The sequence below is a fragment of the Pempheris klunzingeri genome, chromosome 6 (genome assembly GCF_042242105.1).
Source record: "Pempheris klunzingeri isolate RE-2024b chromosome 6, fPemKlu1.hap1, whole genome shotgun sequence".
Lineage (NCBI taxonomy): Eukaryota > Metazoa > Chordata > Actinopteri > Acropomatiformes > Pempheridae > Pempheris > Pempheris klunzingeri.
Window position 1 is genome coordinate 16,414,562 of NC_092017.1, and position 25,943 is coordinate 16,440,504.

General features: G+C 39.7%; 1 protein-coding gene across 2 annotated transcripts in view; it reads left to right on the forward strand.

Annotated features, from left to right (window-relative positions):
* Positions 1-25,943, forward strand: part of negr1 (neuronal growth regulator 1) — a 126,913-nt gene that overhangs the window by 44,796 nt on the left and 56,174 nt on the right. For both annotated transcript variants that reach the window (XM_070832129.1, XM_070832130.1), the window contains exon 3: positions 16,030-16,155. In XM_070832129.1, the coding sequence (XP_070688230.1) occupies positions 16,030-16,155 (126 nt within the window). The remainder of the gene's footprint in view (positions 1-16,029; positions 16,156-25,943) is intronic.

Here is a 25,943-nt window from a genome sequence, read left to right on the forward strand (position 1 = left end):
AACTGCATTATTGGTCAGCATTCTTATTGTCAGCTAATGATTAAATGGTTGATTATTAGCATTGCTAATTGTGTTATCTAAATCTGCTAGTGACAAATGGGTCGCCAGCCGTGGAGACAGAGCTGTGTATGTGAGTGTGAGCTGCAGGCAGGAAGCATAGATGACTCACTCCAGCTGATAAATGCCTGCGGTCACGTCTCTGACAGGGTAGTCAAGGTAGTTAAAAGTTTGGTTCATTATATTGCCAGTCATTTCTTTTTTTTTAATGTACAGCTACAACACATCTGTGCTGTTATGGCACCTCCATAACCTCACACCATATTGTTCTTTTATTTATTTGCTTCGTCAAAAACTCTGTGTGTTGTGAATCATTACCTGTCACTGTGCGATGCTTGTGTACACACGCTTAAGCCCACTCATGGAGAACAGAGGGATTTCTTTACAGATGAGATGTAGCAGGGGAGCAGCTCTGTCATGTTGCAGAGGCTTCTGGGAGCATGCTGTTCTTTTTATCTGCTGAAAGGAAAGGGAAGACTTGCTAAGAAAAAAAACACACTTTAATCTGGGCTTTTCAGTCCAAGCATACAACATTTATTAATGCTGCAACACAAATGTTACAGTTGAAGTAAAAGGATTTCATGGCATTGGATTTTTTGTCACTTTTGCTTTGCTAGACAGTGCACCATGCAGGAGTAACGCACAAAATGGGAGCACCAAGGGATTACCGTTTATGAAGGGAAATATGCAATGGTCTCAGCTCATTTCAGGTGCATAGCAGGGTCCTTGACCAGCTGATCCTCCAAGCAATTATGCTTATCTGAAATGTATATCTATGTCAGGAGTGCCGTGTGGCTTTCCTTTATTTGGTCATTACAGTTCTGTCAACACACATATCTCAATACTTTTGCCAGTGTTTGGGGCAGAGTCGGAATAGAAAAAATGCTAAAATACTTGGAAATGTGCCTCAAAACTGGAGTTTTTTTTTTAGGGAAAGCCTTCATTTCTTCAACAGATGGTGGAGATGGAAATATTCTAGTGCTTTGCTTCATAAATTCTAAATTCATAAATTTCTGATCAGTGATGACTAACTTATTCAGGCAAAAAAAGAGTAGGCACGCACATCCACACCACAGAGGACAGGTGCTGAGCTGAAAGAAGATTTTTATTACTTTCTAACCCTAACCCATGGGATTTCCCTTTGCCTGAACATTACAGCAGTCTTACAACAACATGAATCTCAAGTTATCAATGCACATCTTCACACATTAATCATATGTCGCTGCATTAGTAGGGAGGAGGTTAGATTTGTCTGTGACTGCTCACTCATCTCTCAGAATCATTTAATCTCTGCGTGACATTTATCCCCCTCGGAGACCTTGTGTCACCTCAACAAATTAGACGTTTGCATCTGTGCCTCTCCCCCATAGCTTTATTGCCATTAACCAGCGCACCAGCGAGAGCTGAGAAAACTCTGGAACTCCAAACCCACTATTGCACTGACATTACAGCTCAGAGTCACATGAAATAAGGGGCACACTGAAAACTGTATTTTTGCGCCTCGTTCTTGTTGCAGATGAAAGGAATCTGAAGCTCCACATATGCCGATGGTTAAAAAAAAATAAGTTAGTGCAATGCGGTTGGCGAGAGCACCGTCAGTATAATACACCAGCAGATACAGAGAAACCTGTGAGAGTATTTATGTTCTGTAGAGTTAAAAAAAAAAAAAATGTTTCTCACAACTACAGATCTACCTGTGCCTAAGTTGATTGCTTTCTTTTTCATAATCTCATCCAAAAGCTATACTCGTCAGGGCCATCAGGGTCTGCTGAATTACTTAAAAGGGTCCATGGTTTTTTCCGCCAGGTACATTTGGCACAGGTAACTGCCGAGCAGTCAAACCCTTCTTTTAAATACTTGACTTAACAAGATTAAACTGAATGGGTTCTGCCTTGTGGCTGCGCACTGGTTATTGAGCAACACCGCAGTATCGGTGACATCATTAACAACCCTGTGAACTACGACAATTACGGACTCCTCGTCCACACCAGCCCCGCTCCATTGTCCTTGTTTTACTACCCTACTGTTTTCAACCTCATCTCAACCGCACATATGCTGACCTATTTACAGTATACCCCGACTATTATCTAATGTAGGATACAGAGATTGATATCAGGCTCAACCCGCTCTTCTACACATCACATGACTAACCGCCATTCTTTTTCCTCCCTCTCTGTTAATTAAGATTGTAGATGTGATAATGTATTAAATATGCACAGCACCTCTCATCTAAGAATATCTTGTCACAGCGATGAGGGGGAAAGAGGCATACTTTCCCTCACTAGTAACTGTTAACATGTGCGCTGGGACGGGGTGTTTAAAGGTGCTTAAAAATCCATTCAGTGGAGTCTGACGATTAGTAGCGTGAATCAGTACAATGTGTCTGTTTCCAGCATGCGTCTAATACCAAACTCTCACAGGACCACGCACTATAGAAATGAACAGCATACAGCAGATGTGACGCAGTGTATCTTTACTGGGCTTTATGTAAGACTTTTATGCGATGCAGTACTTCACAGGGTTAACATTTTCAGAAATGTGAGGCATAATCCTGCATGTGATGAAAATGCTTTGGACATTAATATGGATCAGAGCGGATCTACAGTGAATACTCATCACCCAAGCCCATGGAGTGAGTCAGTCCGTGCAGAGTGATTCTCAGTAAGAAGTAAAATGGAGGGTTAAATCTCCAGGTCGACGCTCCTCTCTTTGATGTCAGGACAGAGATAGAGTATATTCACAAAGCCCCAGCAAACAAACAGATTTCATTTTCACATGAGCCTGTAAATATAGTCCTGTCAACTACACTTTAACACAACCCTCTGAAATAATGAACACCTTTCCAATGACATTTCTCCCCCATTAATGTGGTGGATTCCTCTTGAGGATTAGCTATATCAATACTATGAAGTTTAAGCATTAATTGCAACCTAGCTATACCTTTGTCATTATTCAATTAAAAATAGATTGCTCTATGTGAAAATATTGGTTAAACAATTCCCTATTTAAACTTTATGTCGAGTGGCTTTAACAGCTTATTGTTAAGTTCTCCATATTTCATGAATCTGAATCATGGCGTGACATTTTGTCAATATTCTGTGTGACTCACCCAAAGATGAAATTGAATGCCGCTTTTAGGCTGGCAATGTACTATAATAGCCTCTAAATGGAACAACTGAAGAACTAATTCTCCTACCTGAGTAGCCATTTCAGTAAATTAGGGTGCCACCCATAGGTGTGCTGACTCTATGTCTTACCGCAGATGTAAAGTGGTTGCTGTAGTTGGAAATCGACCCAAAACTTAATTCTTACATAACTTTTCTGCAGTTCGTGCATATTAAGAGTTAACGAGAGCTGAGTGCAGTAATGACTGACCCCTGTGGTTGATCTCCTCTCACAAAAGGCTTACATGGCTTTATAATAGGTGGAGAGAAATATGGAAAGCAGTGTGAACAGGATGGCAGAAATGTCATAGTCTTTTGATAGTTCTTTGAAAGACTGAAGACCTTAATCAATATTTAATACCAATTGTATACCAAAGCTGAAATTTATTCATCATTCATTGTATTCCCAGCAGGTATGATCATGATAAAGTGCACATGACATAATTCCAGTTACATTTGCAGAAACATTTGATTAAGCTATGTGCTAAAATTTTATTAAAATCATTTTCAATTTGTTAGTTTTCAATGTAAATGTGAATATAAGTCAGTAGAGATTGTGATGTTGAAGTTATGGAGCTTTTCCTGGTTTTGAATTCAATAAAGATGCACTGCAAGAACATTAATGCAATAGTTCCTCATAAGTGTACATGTGATGAGATCTTTGAGTGCTGTAAGAAGAGGATAGTGAGTCTGTGTTTCTGTCCCTGGCTGGAATAACTGTGTATCAAGACCCTCGGTGGAATAATAATGCATTAAAACAACACGACCTGCCATTGATATTGCAGAGAAAGTGTAGAGAGAATATGAGTGTGTCTAAAGGAGCAGATTTGCCTTTATGGCCCCTGACATTTAGTTAGCCACTAATCATTGTCATTTGTATGTGTCTGTGTGCTTTTGTGTGTGTGTGTGTGTGTGTGCGAGTTTTAGAATCCCCATCTTAGCCCCTGTAAATCTCTGTCCTCTGTTATGTGTTTGCATGCGCATGTATCATTATACGTGTGTCCTCATGCACGTGTGTGCAGGTGATTGTGTGTTTGCGCACTAATGTGAGTCCTCATCACGGAAATGGCTGATATTAGCTATGGTTAATTAAAACGAGTAAGGACAAAGGTCAGCCACTCAGCTCTCACGTCTCTCTTCTCTAGAGAGGGAATAGATACAACACAAGAGGAGAGTAACTTAGGCATTTTTATTCGAGCATTTGGAATGGTCTCACAGGTAAAACAGCTGAGCATAAAGGTAGACCACATACTGTCAGTGCTTCACATTTACTTTACCACATTTTTCTTTAACCAGCATAGCTAAAAATGTCATAGTTTTCTTAATCTCAGATTTAGAGTGATCCATTATGGAAAGCTTGATTGCTCTCTGCAAGGCGATTCTGGACCTATTTTCATTCACAGCGAATACCAGAGCGATGATTTTGCTGTCTTTGTACTTTGAAATGCATGTTTACAATTGTACATCAAAATAAGCTTCAGATTATAATAATGGGTTTGACTTGTAGACTTACTCCCTGAGAAATTTCTTGGACACTGTCCCACTTCAATTATGCTCCCTTTTCCACCATATTCTGTACATGGCTGCACTTATGGATAACATTAGATTAGCTGGAAGGACAAATTCATCTCTCTGTCACTCACTGTTGCTGATTGTGGTAAATATTTCGGGAAACACAGCAAGCTGTCATCCTGCACACGAATGCTTGCATAGATGTCTAATAACATAATGGAAAATAAAATGAGACATCTTGCTATAAGACCATATCAGTGGTATAAATCATGGATTATTGTGATTTATGAAGCAGTAGCTTTATTTACCTCAGTTAAAGAGGGAGCCTGGTGTGTATTTGAAACAGATTACTATTAGACCTTTAATTCCAACCCCCACCCTCATTTTATGTGATCTTCACAGTGAAACTCATAAACTTGGTCATGTTATGGAGAGAAAAAAAAAAAAATTCTAAAATTATGATTTTTGTTGAATTCTGGACATGCAGGGCCAGTCTGGAAAAACCACGCAAGACAAGACAGTCAAACTGAGTGTGAGAACAATCTAAATTCAGAGTTTTCGTCGACCAGTGGTGTTAGGCCATGGCTTTTGTGGTGCTAAACAGTTGGTTCTCAGAGGTGTAAATCACAACAGAGACATGGCTTCTCTCACTTCTCCTCTAGGCAGTGTTTATCATACAATACAACCTTCATCAACAGTGGGATAGCTGTGAAACAGATTTGCTGGGGGTGAAGCATTGGCAGGCGTCTCGGAGATACACTGGCCTTAATTGGGCAGATAAATATCACAGGCTGCGCTCCCTGGCCCCACAGCACTGTTGCATACATCACCCTGAATGCAGACTGACCACCAGCAGTGGGGTGCTGCCCGCCTGTCTCTTCCCTGAAATTCATTCAGTGCCCAAAGTGCAATTAAAGAGCAGTGAGAGATTTCCTCCATCAGTCTGCTTCCTTGACATGTAGCTGTATGAGGGTCTTGTTGCGAAGCCCTCCTGCTTTGTTAGAGAATCCAGTGGTCATCTTTATTTATAGAACGGTGTGGCAGAGGATGTATCATCAAAGGCACAAAAACCAGGCACATCAGAGAAGGGACACTTTCTTATTTTAAATGATCAGAGTCACTGATGTTCGGTATGAACATCATTATTTTAACGAGCAACACTCTAGACTAACACCGCAAGCAAACAGCAAAAACTGACATCTGAATTCAAGTACAAGCTCAGGGTTTTTAATAATGAGCAATTTATTGAATAGTCATGACTTTGGCCTTTGCAAAGCCCTCAGTGGGTACAAATTGCCCTGTATTACCTACGTGTTGTTTAGTCCAAATCTTCTCCTACCAGCCTGCGGGGTGGATCGTGAAGGAAAGCAGTCGATACCGGGCACCAGCAGAGAATGTGGCAGCTGACACACGAAAACAACAGTACACATGCTGTATGCTCACAGCTTCAGTGTTTGTGGGTGTGCACAGGTGCACATACCACACACATGCACATGCAAACACACACTCACAGTTTGAGAATAATCACAAATCCTCTTCAGCACTTGAACCTTGAATTGTTTGGCAGCTAGTGCTATTTATCATGGACTTATATGACTCACCAATGAGAGAAATAAATCAGGACAGAGGCAGAGGCAGAGAGAGTTTGACAAACAATGCATGAATGTGTTTAGATGCTCAATTCAACAAAACTCTTTTCATTCATAGACAGTTCACGGCTGAAAATTCAGGCTTTGGTTCTACCCGATGACCTAATCAGAGATACATATTAATATTTCAAGGTAATAGCTTAATGTCATTACAAATGAATGAACGAAGCCGGGGCTTTGCACATTGCTCTGATGATGATGGGCCCTCGAGAAGCCCAAACTCAGATATTTTAAAAGACCGTCATTACAGCTGTGAAGGCCACTTTGAGAAGTATGACAGCTGACAGTTTCTGTTCCCAAAAAGACTTTCCACATCTCTAAGAATTTATTTCCCAGCAGCAACTGTGTAGATCCAATAAAGCGGCATGACCGAAAACATAGGTGCAAGGCAGTGTTTTATACAAAAACTGGGCTATAGATAAAATGGTCCATGTGCACTGCCTTGTTCTGATGGCTAATGGAGCCAGACTATGATTAAATGTATCAACATTAAATAATTAGTCGTGTTTTTTGGACCTTGACTTTTGACCCTTAATTTTTATAGATAACATGCGAACCTGACGACGATAACAGTGACACCAAAAGCGTTCTCGTCTGTCTTGACTCAGTTCATTTTCGGAGGATGACAAAATGACGAGCAAAGAGCCAGTGAGGAGCAGATCCAACCACCCGCTGAGCCGAGCTCCTTCCCTGTGACTGGGTGTAGTGTGTGTGTGTGTCTGCAAGCTGCCAACTCTCTCCACGTTAATCACGACCTGGGTTCTCAAGTTTGAACTTTGACCTTTAGCGCTGCATCAAGGCCCAGTGACAGATGGAGACAGAGCTTTGTGTCCTCACATCAGATCATCCATTTCACACACACACACACACACACACACACACACACACACACACACACGGAAACACTCTCCTCACACATGGGCTGAGAGCTGAGATGCACAGAGGATCACCCATAGCAACGGCCGTTTGGTCACCGGCTGATATTTCGTTAAGCCGTGTGCCCTCTGACAGTTTCAGTGTTTCATTTTGACAATAAACTATTTGTGCCTATCAGAGACACTCTGTTGCCTCGCAGCTAATTGAAAAGCCAGTGATCTCCCTTTGGAGAGAAAGCAGAGTGTCCCATGCAGAGGAATTTTGTTTATCATAAGCAAGATGCTGAGGCTGAAAGACACTGATTAGCATGAATAAATTAGAAACTATTTCAATAAGTGGGTGATAGCTTATCTTTGAATTACATGCCCAGTGCAGCTCTCCCATTGAAGATTAATTGCCTCTCACAAGGTATTTCGAAAAGTTCATTTTCATCAATTGATTTCCCTTAATTCATGAATTCCCCAGAAGTGCATGAAATTGGTAACAAGCTCTCCATAATCACGCTTTCTGCATCGTTAACCTCATTGGCAATTACTCATCATATGTATCGGTTTTGACATTTGCGGAAGCATGTTATTTTTGCACCATTAGGTCATGACAGGAATATTATCATAAACTAATGGTTAATTACAAGTTGAACAAAAATGTTCACAATATCAGTTCATAGTTTCCTCATATTTCTGTAAGGAGCAAAACCTGTTTCCCAGCAAGTTCAATAGTGAAACATTTTATTCTTTTCATCTTTTTATCTGATCCTATCATTCTCTGCCAGTATAATAACTTACAGACACTGAGTATGACCAAGTACACATACTGCACTGAAAAACCTAAACCTGCACACTTAAAATGTTGAAGCTGTCTCCTGACAACAGAGGCTGTCACACCAAATAACCAAGAACTTGGACTGTTTCAATATAGAGTCTGGCAACATCTGTACCTAGCGGGGACATTTTGGATACTCAAGCTGGAATTGTCCAATGTTTTCTCTTTCTCCAAGGCTATTATCACCTCACCAGTACATTATTGTTACTACATTATTGGGGTCTTTTCTGTTTCAGTCAGAGACAGGAATGCTACCAATGGGCCGCAGAAATAAATTGAGAGAAGAATATAACTTCAGGGTAGGAAATAAAGTAATGGACATACTGTAGAATTTCTGCCATGTGCATTTACAGTAATACAGTGAGGTGTATGTGCTTATTAAGGCATAGCAACAAAAATAACAACTAGGTCACGCATACAAAACTAAAAAAAGCTACTACAGAAAAACCCCATGTCAAAGACAACAATTTCCTCTGTATTTCCACTGATCTCTGATCTGTTGCAGTTGAAGCTTGTGCAGCAGACATACAGTATATCATCATACTGTACCATTCCCACACTATTGCATACTATCTGTGGACCCTTGGGTGAATTCCTGCAGTACATTAAAAGGGTAAATCACTGGATTCATCATACGTAATGATACCATTATGGAATAATGTTCATCAGCTAATGTGCACTTGCCGGTAATCTATTTGTGTCTTTAGACGTTTGCTGTCTGCAACAGCTCCTCACATCTCAGTTCTTTATTAACCTACCCAACATCTAAGCCATAAGGAGATCTCAGAATATGAAGAGATGCCAAAAACAGACAAGCAATAAGGGCTGATGAGGTTTTATGTCTTGCCCCTACCATCCCAGCACATGGTCCACCTCCTCTATTGCTGCTGGGCTCAAATAAATGGAAAGAAAAAGAAAACCTCCCTTTTTTCTGAACATTTTTATTGCTTTTTATTATTGGTGTATAGTTGTGTGTTGTTTTTTTTTTGTTGAAAATTATTGATATTGATATATTTAGGAGACACCATGAGAAAGCAGCAGGTGATATTGCAGGTAAAGCCACTGTGACTTTCAAGATTTATGGATTGGGAGTCAAGTGCTGTATGTCAAAGGTTTGAAAGCGCACAGTGCAAGCACATGAGCCATGTACATATGACGACACAAACACACACCATGCTGTCTCTGCAACGTATTTTACATCCCAAAAGTCACCTTTTTGTTACACATATGTCTGAAAGATTGTTCTACAGTACATTATAAGTGAGCTGTCTGAAATGATGGCATAATCGTCAAAGTTAGCCATCTTTACAGTAAAAAATACAAGTTGCTAAACTGGAGGGCCAAGGATTTTGTGTTTTTGTCACAAGCAGTTAAAAAACCTTGCCAATAATGACAGATTTCTCTTTCTACTTGGGTAAACTTTTACCAAAGATAAGTACTACAAATTATCTGTGCCTGCTTTATGACACCGCAAATGGAGGTAATCCCTTTGAGTAATATAATCTGTCACTGTTTATGTTTAGTTTCCGTGTCTGACACCTCATTAACGGACTGGAAGTTGTTTTTTTAAGCTGGCTGCAGTGAGGAAAGGGAGTTGAAAACCTTTAGGGATAGCTGTGTGGGAACTGCCTAATTACTGAGGTGTATATTACGCCCTACAAACACTGGTATATATTACAGGTATATTATAATCCATCTGTATCTATATCATCTCTAATCTGCAGTTTGGGGAAGCTGCGGTGTAGGTAATTTTAGGATTGCAAAGAGCTATTCAAAGACCTCCTCAGGATTTCCTCACAGTATCAAGCAAAGCTGAAAGGTAAAACTCAAATCTGCCCCTAATCCAATTTCCAAATTCTTCCTGTCGTTGATTAAGGATGATCCATTCGCAGATCAGAAAGCATCTGCGTTTTAATAAGACCTTTACATCGTATTATGTTTGGACAGGAAATATGCTCTGGGCAGTTGTAGCACCTTTGTCCATTTCTGCGGTGTGTGAAGGATGATGGTGGATAAGTGAAGGACTTGAATTACAGAAAATGAAGCAGGAATTTCTCCCCCCACCTGGGCTCCTCTATGTTTAGAGTGCCCATACTGCTGTCCATTACAACAAGTGGCTGGGCTTCCCCTCTGGACTCTAATTGGGAAGCTGGATGGCAGTAGGTTTAGCCAGTAATGGGGTCCTGCAATTTAGAAGCAGAAGTCATCCTGGAGAGACCTGCCAGAATTTGTAGAAGAGCCCAGTTGTGTGCATCCCACTTTGCAGCTCTAGAAGAAAATCCCTCCATTTTAATAGTGCAGCTGTAAGCATTTCCGTAATTCAAGGTGGCGTCATTAGAGGCTTATTTATTCACCAGAGGCGTCTGCTAGGAGGGAGATGACGCCGCCCAGATCAGCTGTGGCAGCTCACTCTCAACACCTCCTGCAGAGCTGGAGAAGGGGAAATTAGAGAGGAATGGGCAAACATGACAATCATAGCATCGTTACTGAATTAGCACCTAAAGAAAACAACAAGCTGTGTGTGTAGATATTGAGGGATGGATTATAATGTTCTGCTGTTGAAGGGGCAGCACATGATGTTTTAAGGAGTGAAGGAGCTATAACAAGGATAATATAGGGCTCTCAGCAAGAAGCAACCTAGAAAAAAATCATAGTAATGGACTTTGCAGGCTTTCAAGGTAATGTGTCAAACAAGAAATTTGCAAGTGATCCCCACAACAAGGTCTAAAAGGCTTTTCACAGCAGGGGCGGATATCCATGCAAATAATTTGCCTCTAGGTAGGACCACAATCTGTCTCTAACCTATTCTAACTATGTGGTTGCCTTTAGTTACTTTAAATTGACCATACTTTTAATTTTATATGACCACAATTTTACCCATACCTTAACGTACAGTAGTAGTTTATTTGTCCAATCTTGGAAACGGTAACCAATGGGTGCACTGGTTCTGCAAAACACTCCTGATGTAAAGGAATTTCTGGTATAGCATTTTGAAAGAACATTATTTTAAAGGAAAGTTTGACATTTTGGCAAACATGTTTATTTGCACTCTGGTGGAGAATTAAATGAGCAGATCAATGCCACTAAGCTACAACTTGCAGACAAAAAGGGATATGGGTGGGAAAAAGTTGGCCTTGCTCTACCCAAAAGTAACAAAATCTAAACAACTCAGACAGGATAAGAAGGGACAGAAGTTTTATTTGAACAATCCTTATGTGTTGTGGTAAAAACTGAACCCACTGAGCTTGACTACTTTATTACTTATCCCATTTCAACTGTGTTATATTATAGTCTGCCAATAAATCGAATAAAAACTTAGGTCTACTGTGTTGTCTTTTGAGGTGTTTCCACAATGGCCTTAAACTGCCATTGACATTCAGTCAAAGAATCCAAGGTATCAGTTTAGCTCAAAGAGGAACATTGAACATTTTTTTTTTGTTGTGAAATGCATCACAAAAATACAGAAAATTGGACAAAATCGAAGCAGGTGTGACCAAAGGTTGAATGCTGTAATTCTGTATGCAAATTTGCACATATTTACACTGAGTTTCTGCATAACACGGGTGTGAAACAGCTTTCAGGCTGTCAAGTAAGATAATAGTAGAGCTACGTTAAGCCCCATTCACTGTCATTATCCTCACTACAAGGTTAAGACTGTGTCATTTCTGCTGCTTGACTTTTAACATTGCTATTGTGGATAGTATGTAAACTGAACTGAAAGATGCTAGTCACACCACCACTCACACACACACAAATATATGAATAATTAGCGTGTGACATAAAAAATTGGAATTTAGTCTGAAATTACCCAGTAATCAGATTCACCATTACGAGGCAACACTGAGAAGTCGACATTTCCTCATTAGTGAGTGTGGAATTTCAAATAGATTTAAGTTTCTATTTGCCAAATGGAAACCCCCTTCAGCCCTCAATATCGAGTGTCCATCCTGTGGCTCCTCAGTAACAATGCATGCAGTGTCTCAGCACTGTAACCTAGCAACGAGACCCCCCACTTACACAAGATCTTATTTAGCAAGCTTTTTATAATTTTTTTTTTAAAGTGTATGCATATATATGTATATATATATATATATATATATATATATATATATATATATATATATATATATATATATATATATAAATACACACACACACACACGCAGAATGTTTTGTTTGTGCATTAGTTGTGTCCGGAGTCCCTCTATCATTCAGTCACTATTCCCCTCACAATAATAGGTCTTTCATGCTTAACAGTGTTAAGCAATAGCCTAACAACAAAAACATTATCAAAAAATAGTTACAATGCAATTAACACTGTTTGAATTTCTCAAGCTTTACGTTATTTAAACTAAGGAAAGTGTTTTAAATCGACTTGCCGAAAGTAAATATCCAGGCACAACCATTATCTTACATCTTACCTAAATTTGGTTGAGCTCATAAAGTCTTGCAGTCTGAACTCTTTGGCAATGAGCAATACGGCAATATGGAATTTATATAATATGGAGATTACGTGATAGAACGTTAGATAACTTCACTTTAATATGTTACATGTAAACCACCAGGAAAGCACATAACAAATACCCAAAGTTCAGTTGCATAAACAAACCTCAAGCATCCTCCCACAGTGCCTCATAAACAGCCAATCATATCCCTTGATATTGGATGGTGCCATGAGTGACACCCAAGTAGTCAATCGTTGAACAGGTGTGCTGTTTGGTTCCACCATCAACATGCTACACAACAGAAATAAAGCAACAGAACACAATTCTGAACCTTCATGATCATCAGACTCTGCATGAAGGAGCAGGCTGCCGTGTTTTGCGATTTGGACCATGGACACGTAATTGGTGGACATGGATTCTACTGTTAAAACAAGTGATATTTTGTACATGGTGGACAAAACGTGTGCAACAGACTGACAACTGAAAAAGCAGAAAGAGACAATGATCGTGCCACCAGTCACTGGTAAATGAAACTGGAGCTTAGCATGAGCAGATTCAAATAGGAACTGTTTCAGTGTCATGTCCACAGTAATGCCTCTAACAAGATGGAATTAGCTGGAGTGTTTTGATGTTGCTTTGTGGAATGTATATAGCACACAAAATAAGGTAAATTCAAAATAAAGTGGTTAAAGTCAGCCGTTTTTATGCTGGCCTTTATTAAAATAGGTAATTAAAAATGACCAATAATTACTGCTGTCAACGGAAACATTTTATCATGATACATGTTTCAGCTATATTCCCCAGCCCCAGTAACCACAATAGTTTTTAAAGACAAAGGACTAAAGCATGGCCTATTGTTTTGTGAATGAATTTTTCAGTTCTTCACAGACATCCCCATCCATAGATCATAAAAGTTTGCCACATGTTATTGTCTAAAGTTTGACTTATCTATTGATCTTTTATTCTGTTTCCCAGACTTGGTTGTTATTCTCTGCTGGAGCAAACAGTGTTATACAGTAAAGCAACTAAGTAATAGTAGATCCGAGCTGAAAAACTGAGGGCTGTTCATCTGAACCTTTGAAAACCTCTCAGCCTCGGCCTGGTAGAGATAGGATCAGTAGACAACCCCAACATTTTCAATTTTGTGCTATCAGACACTGAGGAGATGTGTCAACAGTGGGGTCCTACAGCAAGTAAACATAGGAGTCTGACAAGCAATAACCTAGATTCAACATCGCCTCCGGTCCTCTCCCACTGAAGGTCCGCCACTTTCATCTCATTTAGATCCAGATCTGTTGATCAAAAATGACGCATATCCCCCACAATACAGAAAATGCCAGTGATGAGAAGTTTTCGGGCAGTCCCTTTTGTCATTGAGGGTTTTTGCCTGTGTGAGGTTGGGTCAGCACAGACAGGGGTGGTACCATCACTTGTGACTCATAGATGTTTTTTCTTTGAGCCATATAGGTTCCAGTTGTTTGGATATTGATGATTTTAATGGTGCACCACCCTGTATTTGTCTGTTGGCTGTTTGCTCTTAATATACGATTAGTGCAGATACATTAAGTGCATTCAGGTAATAGCGCAGTGTGGGCTGAAGGCCGATGATACATGATCAATGCACATGCACACATTCTAAATGTCTTTTCTTTTACTTGATTGTATAATATTTGAGAAAGGCAAGTTACATTAAGTTACATTTAATTAAATCTAAAACAAATTAAACATATGGTGGATATTATTCATACTGTATGTTCTTCGCAACATCCTCTGTATTGTTGCTTATTAACAGAGCGGAGAGGAGTAAGTGAGGGTGACTGCAGCAGAACTGAACAGAGCTCAATCACAAAAGAGACCATGTGACTACAAAAAGTGTTGGCGGGTCTAAAGAGGAACTCGGGAAATTGTTGAATCAACTTTTCTTTTGTTAGTTTTTTAGCAGGCATCAGGAGGGATCAGAGGGCAGAATAGTTTGAAGCCCCAGACGACTGAGAAGCCATTACTGTATAACACAGTCCACTGCAGAAAAGCTCCCGCAGAGATTCAAATCTTGCCGATTAAAATAGTGACTCATAAGCCTGTATGTGTGTGTGTGTGCGCACCCATGTGCCTGCATGTGTATTTAGTTGAATGCGTTTAAATGCCTTTGTGGGTGGCAGCATGTGTGTCTGTGTGTGTTTTGAGCAGCCTAAATACCGAAGCTTTTAACATTGAAGCTCCACAAGGATTTAAGTGCCCAGAAAGTTGTAAATTATGACGGTAAGTGATGTCCAGCCGGGACTGTTGATGAGCTGCCCTCAACAGAAAAGAACTTCACTTTTCCTTTTTGACTATATGCTTTTAGGGACTTACTTGGATTAATGATACGCAGCTTCCAAATCACCTAAAGTATAGCCTGGTTCCAGACCTATGAATCACTGCCCACATCTCAATTTTTGTTGAGTGCCTCAAAAAGGTCTGGTTTTGTTCTTATGAATAGCAGTTTGAGAAACAACTGAGCCACTAGAAGCCTTTGTGGGAGGGACTTACTGGCTGTGCCAAGCTCTGTCAGGAAATATTAAACGCAGTTACAGTCAACCGCTTCATCACTGCTTGTGATACATTTACATGTTTGACTGTCTAAATCTTGAGTAAACACAAATTAATTATGTCCATGATGAGCTCATTGTTTGAAAGGAGAGGTGAATTTATCATGCACTGTAAGCAGACACAGGCAACTGAGCACATGCATGATTTTTGCTGGCTCACTAACATTTGTCAGCAACCGATAGAGTCCTGCTTCTATTGCAGTCGTTGTATTTTTCCTCATATTATCATGACTGATCTAAAATGTTTGTTCCATATGAAAAAAATGGTTACATAAGAAAATATTCAACTCAGGGTGGAAGTAGGACTAGATTGCAGATAAGTTTGCTAATATAGCTAGTTAGCTTGCAAGCTTAACCAGAATATTTGGTTATTTGGTTTGGGTTAATCACACCTTTATTTGTTTTTTAGTATCCATGCAATAACTGGGTGTCCTCTAGGTCCTTAGAAAAACAAAGGCCATGCTTACACCTTGTTGTGGGTTATTCATTTCTAACAAAAAAAATGTCACCTTTGTAAACTTACACAAACTGTACATTGCAGCAGTTAGTGTCTGCTGCAAACATCAAAGTGGCTGGAAACTAGTGATTGGCAAGGGAAAAATCAAAGCCTCCCCCCTACGGAGAATGTTTAACAAGATGGCACAAGAATGTCAAACTGAATCATGGCGTCTGTATACAAGGTACCTAGAATGATTTTACCTAAAGTCTGGAGTCATATGAGTAAAACATGTACTGTTTTATTTGCACAAAACAGTAACACAGGGCATCTCCGATTAGGATTTCCATTAAGGTATCCACCATACCTTCCTTTACTCTTTAATGTAAAAATAGATGATATTGGTAGATGAACCATAACCATGAACCAGGTTTGAAATGCTAATGCTTGTTTCTGTATTTCTTTTAACGTTTTTCCTAGTTCCTCCCAAGATATACGACATTTCCTCTGACATCACGGTAAACGAGGGCAGCAATGTGTCGCTCATCTGTACAGCCAGTGGGAAACCCGAGCCAACCATTTCCTGGAGACACATAACCCCATTAGGTGAGTTCACTTCACCTCTCACATACCTATGCTAATGAATGGGTGGATGGATAAATGGGTGGATGGATGGAGGGATGGATGAATAGAGAGAGGAAATGAGAAAGCATGGACAGGATCAATAGGTGATGGACTGAGGACGAGAGAGGACTGGTAGTTATAGTGCAGATGAAAAGATGGAAGGGGGAAGGGATGCAGCAAGAGATAGATGAGGTTGGATAGATTTATGACAGAAGGAGAGAGGGGGAATGGGTAGATGTCGTAATATATTCAAGTGAACATACGGTATCATTGAGAAAGTATATATTGAGCTCCTAGAATAGAGTTGCCACCTGGAGCTTTGTATATAAGGGCAGAAACAATGGCTAATTAAGTGTTTTTCTGTGAATCTGTGAACAATACTTCGACTGACCAATAGTCTCACCAAACAGCTTGAGCAATACAATAAAAAGGTATGGAAATTACTTGTTTACAAGTCTAAGAATTAAAGGTTGACCAATAGTGGATTTTTAAAAGCTAATATAATAATAGTTTGGAGTAGGAAAAAGCTCCCCTTATTTCACACTAACACAGGGTCACACCCTGCCACGCTCAGACAGGGTCCAAACGAGAAAGTATGTATGAAATGATAATGATAGTTTGTAAAACGTTGCAGCGGAGCCGATTAATCTGCTAAACCTTTTGGGATGTCTAGATCTAGTTTTAAAATGAACTCATTTTAAAAAAAGATCAAAACAAGTAAATCACACATACAGTCTATAACAAGCAGCTACTGAGTCTCGACCACAGCCTAATCCTGCTGCACACTGACCAAAGAACAAAACACCATCCGGACATATTTTTCACATTTTACACATTTTAACATAGATGCACTTACATAAAGATGATATAGATCAACTTGATCAACTAGTTATAGTACTACTACTACTAGTCGATCTACTAATGGTAGTACTAATGATGATAATAAGGAAAAAATGTAAATGCAAACGCTGACACGCCCACTTATACAATTGGGTGTTATTTGAAGTTATAAAATCAGCAAAGAGGAAAAACAAACCTCTGTGCCTCAGTTTTGAAATGCAACTCTTCAAACAGTTAATAAACAACAAAGGACACTAAGCCATGGATTTTGTTACTTGCTGAAGGCTGTAGTTAATGTATTACCAAAGCACATCCTGCCACAAAGTCAAACATGTTGATGAGTACTGAGGATTTCTAGTACAAAAATTGCAGCTCTCATCACTGCAGGGGGATCTCTGGTTTTCTTTGGCAGTTTGTAAACTATCATCGGAGGTGCATTAACAAAGAATGTCTGTATCATTATTATTATTATTATTCTAATTTATTTAGGTGGCAGCTAGTTAGAGCACACATACATCATTAAGTCCTTTGAATTCTGAATCCTCCCTTTGAAAACTCATTCCAAAGCATTTAACTGTTGCTGCAAAGCCCCCACCCAGCCACTTCTAGTCCTCCCTCATTTTCATATTAATGGATTAGAGCCTGCTGTGCTTATCTGATAGCTGTGAGGATGACTGCATTTATCTTATGGCTGTCAAATCCTCCTCTCTGGTGCTTGCCCTGATTGCGTTAGGGGAGTTTTCTGAAGATGATCAAAAGAGCTATCCTCAGAGTCCGAGTGGCAGTCACTCATTCTACTTTGAAGTATCCACACTTTGAAGTATGCCAGGGAAGAAATGATATGCTGGTCAAATGAAAGGGCCCGGGACTAAATGTAATCACAGACTGTCTTCCAGCACATCAGAAAAGAAGCCATTTGCCATGGGATCTTTGAGTCGGTTATTGTAGTAAGGACGATTTGTCCAAAGGACGTGGTACAACTGAAAGGTTGTAATAGGCTAATTACCTATCGATGGAATTCCATTAAATCTGTTGGATATGCAGAGCAGTCTGCTCCTACCAGTGGGCAGGCTGAATGTGCAGTCACAACATATGGAAATATTTATCTCAGTTACGAATGACCCAGCTGATAAAATCGGAACTGCAGCCACCAACAGAACCACTTAAACCACTTAACCAGTTTATGCAATGTGACAACGCCCATGCAATAAGGAAATTTTACTGGTGGTACAGAAAACACAAGCAAATGGACAAATTCTGGAGCCTCTAAAATCGACCGCTTGTCAGTTAAAATCAGAATCTGCAACTTATGTCAGAAGCACTTTTTGTTATATTAGTTGAAATTCTCATAACAGCCCAGCAGTAATCAATAAACAAAAAAAATATATGTCGCTGTCACAGGATTGTAATGATTGTAGCATAAACCCATCCAATCACTTCATTTGGACTAAATAAAAATTTAAATTAAGGCTCATCAACACACAAAGCACAGCCTTTGAGCCCAGTGGGAAGATGCTACGGGCTAAAAGGAAACTTTACATTTCTGACGGCTTGTGTTTATGTGATCGTGGCATTTAACAGAATTGTTTATTTGCTAGACTGAAAAATTAAGACCTGGCAGTGTTGGTCGGTCTTCTCATCATTGTTGTGGACTCGTCCTCCAGCAGTAGCGTTAGTCAGGTAGCGTGTTCATGTGTTGTGTGGGAGTGGCTCTGGGGGAAAGCCTGAACAGAGAGGGTGGGATATTTTTGTTTGGATACTTTCAAAATCCAGCTACTCTTGCTAGTTTCTCCAACGCTGCAGACTCTTCAGAGACTTCAGGGTGGTATTTTCGTTTGCATCACAGTCGTCATGATGTCACTAGTAAACTTGGAAGTGCATGGAAAAACATAGCAGCGGTTAACCATTGGAAAAGAAGGGGAATAGAGACTTACCCTTAAGTTGCTTTCTCTCCAGTGGGGTAGCAAACAGTGAGCACTGCACTTCGCCGATAGCTCTCCCACATTACCGTAAGCTGGGGCAGAGTTATCGATGAATGTAGTGAGCATGCAGTGAAGGAGGGCAGGGTTCGCCCCAGTGCAGCAGCTTTTAAGTCACGATGTTTCGAAGGTAGAGGCTCATCGAGGTTCGATGGCTGTCTGCCATCAGCCCAACCCTAGAAGAGGATAACACATTTTCAGCTTTCATTGTTCATTTTCAGTCAAACTTATTGTATTGTGAGTGTAGCAAACCATGAGTTTTGTGTCACAACTTGTACTAATACCAAATACACCTGTAACGTCACACCGCCAGCAGGAAATGTTGGCTGTTTACGTTTGGTGAGTAATCTCTTTCATTGATTTGAGGTGAAACGCAGGTGAAATGGCTGTTAAGTGACAAACATGTCTACATGGCTGGTTTTATTTGCTGGCCTTACTCTCTTCAACACTCAGGCATTTCGGGGTGGGGGTTGGTATTTTTTGCACTGTAGATAGTTCTGCTGCAGCAGTCAGTGAAGTTTGACAGAATGATAAATTGCCCTGACTGACTGTCAAGTTCCTATTCCCAGTCCAACTGTTTTGTGTTTGCATTTTTTCCTTCTCTCCCCTTCCTGCAAACCAGCAGCCTGCCAGCAAATAATAAACTTTGTGCATCCAGTGAAGTGTGGCCATAAACTGTTTATTGAGACGATAATTTGGCTCAGTATGTGTAAATATAAAGTCAATGCATATTTCTCAATTAGAGAGATGCAAACTGCAGCAAGTACTTGTAACTCACAGATCATCTTTGTTGACATGTTACTAGGAGAGGGAATGGTGCCAGCATATGTCTGGAGCTTAATGTGCTTAAAGAATTATTGCTGCTTTCTGTAACAGTTTAATTACCCATGTAGAAATTTGCTTGACAGTGAAGTCCTCAGGAGTTTGGGCTGATTGCTGCGTGATATGAGCGCTTATGACTGGAAAGCCCGCTAGAGTCCCCTTATCAGCTGGTGAAATCTGGATGGGCGAAGAGAGTGTTTAATGGTCTCCCTACCCTTGAGCAAGGAGTCTACCCCCGACTGTTTCAGTGCTGCAGCTCAGCCACCAGAATTCTTGGGAAACTGCCCAATTTGACTTATCAATGAGATAATTTTGGAGCTCCTCGTCTCCTTGGCCTTGGCTGTCATTTAAACATGTTATCAATCAACTTGCATGGTTAAATATATGCTGAATTCATTAGATGAAGTACACTGGTAATACTCCCAGAAGCCACTCTCTGTATCAGTTTAGCGCTTGACATGGCTACTTACTTTACTCCTAAAGCTTACAATAGCTTGGGTGACATGTCAGCCTTTCAGTGTATTGCCTACGACTGGAGTACTGTGCTGTGGTTTCTCACCACTCCTCTATAGGTCATAGGGAGGGGGTGAAATAGCCTTTAACATAATCTGTTTCAGTCCGGTTTGGTTGGCTGGATGGCTGGATTGCTGGGCAAAATTGCTTTGATAAGCTTTTTCCATTGAGATTTGAATCCATGGGATGGAAGTGTGACCTTTGAAAAGGCTGACTAGAATACTAGAATACATATTTGATTGTTTTCTGTGATAGGACTCAGCTGGGACACATTTTTCTCTCTCTTTCCAAGCAGCCACAGTACATATATCAACTACATACTGTATATGTTTTGTTTTGCCTTTTCATTTAAGTGCACAAGACATATCTTCCCCAAAACCCACCCCCAGGAAACAAACAGTAGCATCCTCTACTCTGACAACTCACTACAGCATGTAGTACTGTAGCGTGCTTAAAGCTGGAGCCAACAGAACTGGCTTGGTCCTGAACTAAGTGGCAACAGCAAGTGCACTAGTACAGTAGCTCAGTCGCTTTCTATGTGCACGGTGCAGTGAATTATTCAAACTTTATATCACTGCTACATACCTTGAGTTGTGCCTGCCACATCACATTAGAATTTGGCAGCTCTTAAGAGATGCTAAGCAAGTTTTTGGCGGTCTGTTCACCAGGGATCTCTCATCCACCACCGGGCGCCTTTTCTCATTGACGGCAATAAACCGATACACAGTTTAAGGACTGACAGTTGAGCATGCTTTAAACACGATGGGAGGTGAACGATAAAGAGTTAGGCGCTGCATTTCAAATTTCTGTTTTCAACAGCAAGAGCCATGTCTAACACTTTCCCATTCAGCTGTTGAGCTGAGTGTTGCAAACTAAAGAGGTGCTTAATGGGCACATGCTTTATTGGAGTGTCTGTAACATGATGAATAGTAGCCCCCTTTTTTTTTAATTCAAATGTGATATTGAGTTACTGCCACACTACACGTATTTAATGGCATTTTGCAGCCATAGATGAGTTTTTTCCATGCAGGGACTTTTTAGCTCTTCAACACCAATCCAACTTCAGAAGGGTTTTTTTCTAAATTAAAATGAATTAGCTATTTTGTTTGTTAGGCTCTGAATTACAATTTTTGAGGATTTTAGATCTACAACTGCATATTTTCATTATTGATTAATGTAGGCAGCTGTGGCTCAATAGGTAGAGTCATCCAAAAATCATAGTTTGATCCCCGATTCCTCCTGTGCACACTGTCCACTTGTTCAAGATGATGGACCCCAAACAACACCATGTATGGTAGCTCGCTGCTATCAGTGTGTGAGGATGTGTGTACATGAATGAATGAAAGGTAAAGTATAAAGATCTTTGAATAAAAGCCATTGCAAAGGCCCGGCGCTCAAAGCGATGTTCAATTTTTATTTTTTTTTTCCTTGGACTAACAGTTTAAAATTCAAAGTGAGGGTTGTGTCAAAGCCAGAGAGCAAAGCAGAACATTGTGACATATATTCATACATATGTTACATGTTCGTATTTAATTTAATCTAAATTCTACAAAGTATTTCCCTCAGAAAAGTGGGCAGTAAAAGATTAGTGATAGTGTTTGTTTTGACTCCTTGATATTCTTCTGGATGGATCCCTATATTACTATAATACTAACCTTACATGGGTGGATATGTATAGACAGATATATTGTATCTACATTTGTTTGGGCTCCATTTTGTTCCATTATTGCTGCAGCTCATCATATCTTATAAAAGCTGCTCACCCTGAATACATAAGTAAAATGGTTAAGTCTAAATCCAAGCTCTGTTTTCTGTTCTTATATTCACACCCTTATTGCAGTGTGTTAAGTAGACATGCATTGGCCAAGCTCAACAGATTGATTCAATTCCACGCACAGTGGCAGCCAAGACAGTTAATTAAATAATAAGAACAGTTGAGCTGTGGTATGCAGTCAACTCTTTGTTCAGCTTTTACATACTGCACAATGTTCCAATTTAGTTTTTGTTAAGTACAAAGTGTTTCATATTTTTAAATCAAATCCTCTGAGATTAAGTGATTTATCTGCCAATTCATATTTTAGTAATTTTTCAGTAACTACATCTTTTCTCACCCATCACTTATTTTGGAAATATGCCAATCCTTAAAATAATGTTTAAGTTAATAGATAAAATGTCAATAATGACATCTAGTATATTTTAACTGGAACCAATGAATTGTAAAATGAACCAAATGAAATGTATTGATCAAACATTTTCACACTAATCACTCTGATTTTTTCTTAAGCATGTTATTCAGTATGCTTATTTGCTATATGAAGGATGCTACCCTTGTCTAAGCTATTTCAGTAATCACCAACATAGATCACATAGGTCTCTCAGCCCACCCAGGTCCAGTACCTGAAATTGTGTTTCCTGCCCACAGTGCATTTGGCTAAATATGTCAGCACAGAAAGTAACACTGAGGTAATTCTACGGGTCACTGAGGTGGCAACACATGCAATCAGACATGACTTAAGGCTCCTTTGGCCCAGTTCCACCCTCTGGATTTTAGCAGCCTCAGATTGACAGCCAGGGAACAGGGTAGGGGTTATGTATCAAGGCAGACTAACAGCCTGTGCAGGGCCTGTCTTTTTCAGGCAGGCCCCGCACAGTGTAATTCTACCCCTAGTTCTGGCCCACACCTTGAGTTTGGGCCAGGAGGCAGCAGCACACAATGTAGCAGCGTGGGTTGTTCTCCATTTTCAGGAGTTAAAAGGATAAATTGATGTAGAAAATGCTGCTCTATGCTATAATGGATTCTTCAGCGATGCCTGCCCTATCTGTGTATTGCAGCCCTGAAGGAAGCGTACTCACAGCTCCCCTACACAATGTGGGAAATTGCTTACTGCAACGGGACTTAACCAGCATTGGCACTGAATGCGAAATTAACCTTGCTATGATTTCTTTAATTTGCTTGGAGTGACATCTCCCTCAGGTGATAGAGACCTTTGTCAGTTTCTCAAATATCTCCCAGCGTGTGCTTACACATAACTCATTTTAAGTCCTTTGGTGATTTTACATCACTTACACCAACAGTGGAGGTTATTTTCTGACATCTTTTGTTCTTCATATTTTTTTTCAGGCTACATAATTCTATGTGTGTTATTGTTTACTGTAATGTCAAGGTTGAGCACTCAGCATATAATGTTCTTCAAAGTGTATCAAGGATGCGATTCTTGTTTAATGGCTTCAATGACCTTTGCAAAGCCCCCTTCCTGCTGTAATCGATAAGAATACCATTTGGAGCCCGGACAGGATGATGCAACTAGATCTTCCATGAAAAAAAAATGTATTGGCTTCCATTTATCAAGGAAGACTGCAGCATAATTAGATTTTACCTAATTAGATTTTTTTCCAAATGGAAATGTGTCCATTTGTTTCAGAAGTATCTGTATTATTTATTTGTTGTATACCATTATTTATTATTTGTTCAAATGTAAGACTTCATCAGCTCATGAGATACATGTTACAGTATACAACTTTCAACTCAATATGTGCATTATTTGTCATAATTAAGCCACGTTTGATACTTCAGTTTAGATGTGGATGAAGTGGCCACAAAATAATTTCCTGTTCTGTTCTTCTGTATTTTTGAAATGTCAGTATTTCATAATATTTTAACAAATGAGATTACAGTACTGCCATAGTTCCCAGCTACAAATTAATTTGAACAAATACATTTTTTTTGTCTTTCAATAAATGTCAAGCGGTATAAACAATTGTGACGTGAGGGTGCAGCCCAGTAGCTCACCTCATACAGTGCGTTAAGGCTTAGTCCCTACCACAGTAGCCTGTGTGAAATCAATTGACAAATACAGATGTTGTAATGATGTATAAATACTTCCCTCTGGAACTCATATTTAGTCTTAACTCTGAAAAATCTTCACTTGCCAGCCAACTTGTTTTCCCCCTGATTTTCTTTGCTTCTTATTTTAAAACATTTATCCAATCACAACATTTGTGTAACGTGGACCATCTTTTACATGACTCTATTACAGCTTAGCAACTGCATTTGTCTGCTGTCTAAATTAATTTGGCAGCAAAGGCACAGAGACAGGGAGTAAACCACAACTTTTTCATTTTCTCTCCAATCATAATCAAAATTTCTCAGCAGGAAGACAAGTTCTCATCGTACCTGCCTGCAAATGCTTGATTTATGCATTTACTTGTGATTTACTTATGCTCGATACTGATGCCAGGCATTGATGTCAGTAGCTTAAGTTATTTTTTCTGATTTACTTCTTATGTGTTATACAGAGCCTCTTATACAGAGTCTCCCAGTGTGATGGTTTATCATTACCTCCTCAATCTCTCTGTACTTACCAGTGAGACTGTACATTACCTGAACTATCATTAGTGAAGAAAGGCTTGACGAGTATTTGACTGAAATATGTCATTGGAAGGTATTTTCACACTGAATTATAAGACTATACAACTCCCTTCACACATGTGAGAATTTTCAAACTGTAATATTCATCCATCAGTTTAATTGGAAGCCTGCATGCCACCTGTGGATACCACTAAAGAGTACTGTTGAATGTGGGAGTCATTATTACTCACACCTGTTCCTCATGATTGTTCCAGTTACATTCAGCGTTGCCTTTTTACAGCAGACATTTTGACATGTACTAGCAGGAAAACGGCATGGGGGGAGGGGAAGGATTGTGTTTATAGTGGCTACTGTCTATTTAGAAATAAGGGCATAAGGCATTGCTATTGTGTATATTGGCTTACTGACAGGCAGGCTCACAGTCCGACTGACTGGGACACCTCAAAAGAACAGAGCCATGATTCATTTCATTAATTGCACCTGTCCTTCTACTGCTATGATAAGTCAAAATATCCCACATGAAAGGAGCCCATGTAGATGAACTGAGTACAGTTCGTGTGTTTCCACGAGGGGTGTGTTTTCCATGTTAGAAATGGAAAAAATGAAGCTGTATCTTAACATTTTGGATGGTTTGAATCCTTGTTGTCAGTTTCCATAATCAAAAGCACAGTGAGTTAAATTGTCCTGCCATTTCAACTGGATTTATACTGAAATATAGACTGATACTATGAGCCTCCATTCATTTTCATCACCCTGTGTCTTAAGTTCATCTTTTATCTGCGTCCTCAATGTTCAGTGATGTAGATCTCACTTTGTCAGTTATTCTGAATGAAATTCATGGTTTTTATTTTCAAACCAGTCAGCTGGAGGCACCAAAAAGTCAGCCACAGATGCTGTTTCATATAATATGGTCAGCCAAGCATAGGTGACTAATTTTTGCATCCATTTTCCTGTCATGAAAGCTTAACTTGTTAGCAATGGTGGACTCACTTTAATTCTCCTCTATTGATTCTTTAGCCTTAGTTGGCATTCTGTTTTCTCACTTTGCAACGTCAGCAGTATACATATTTTATGTCTTGTTGTCTTGTGTTTCAACAGGAAATGTAATTAAATTTATGATTTTCATAATAGGTCTCAGGCTTCATTCAAAATGGCTTGATTCCTCGTACTAAAAGGCTTAAGACCACAGGAAAAACACTGTCTGGTGCCATCCAACAGGACATAAGACAGGGCAGCATCAGCTGCTT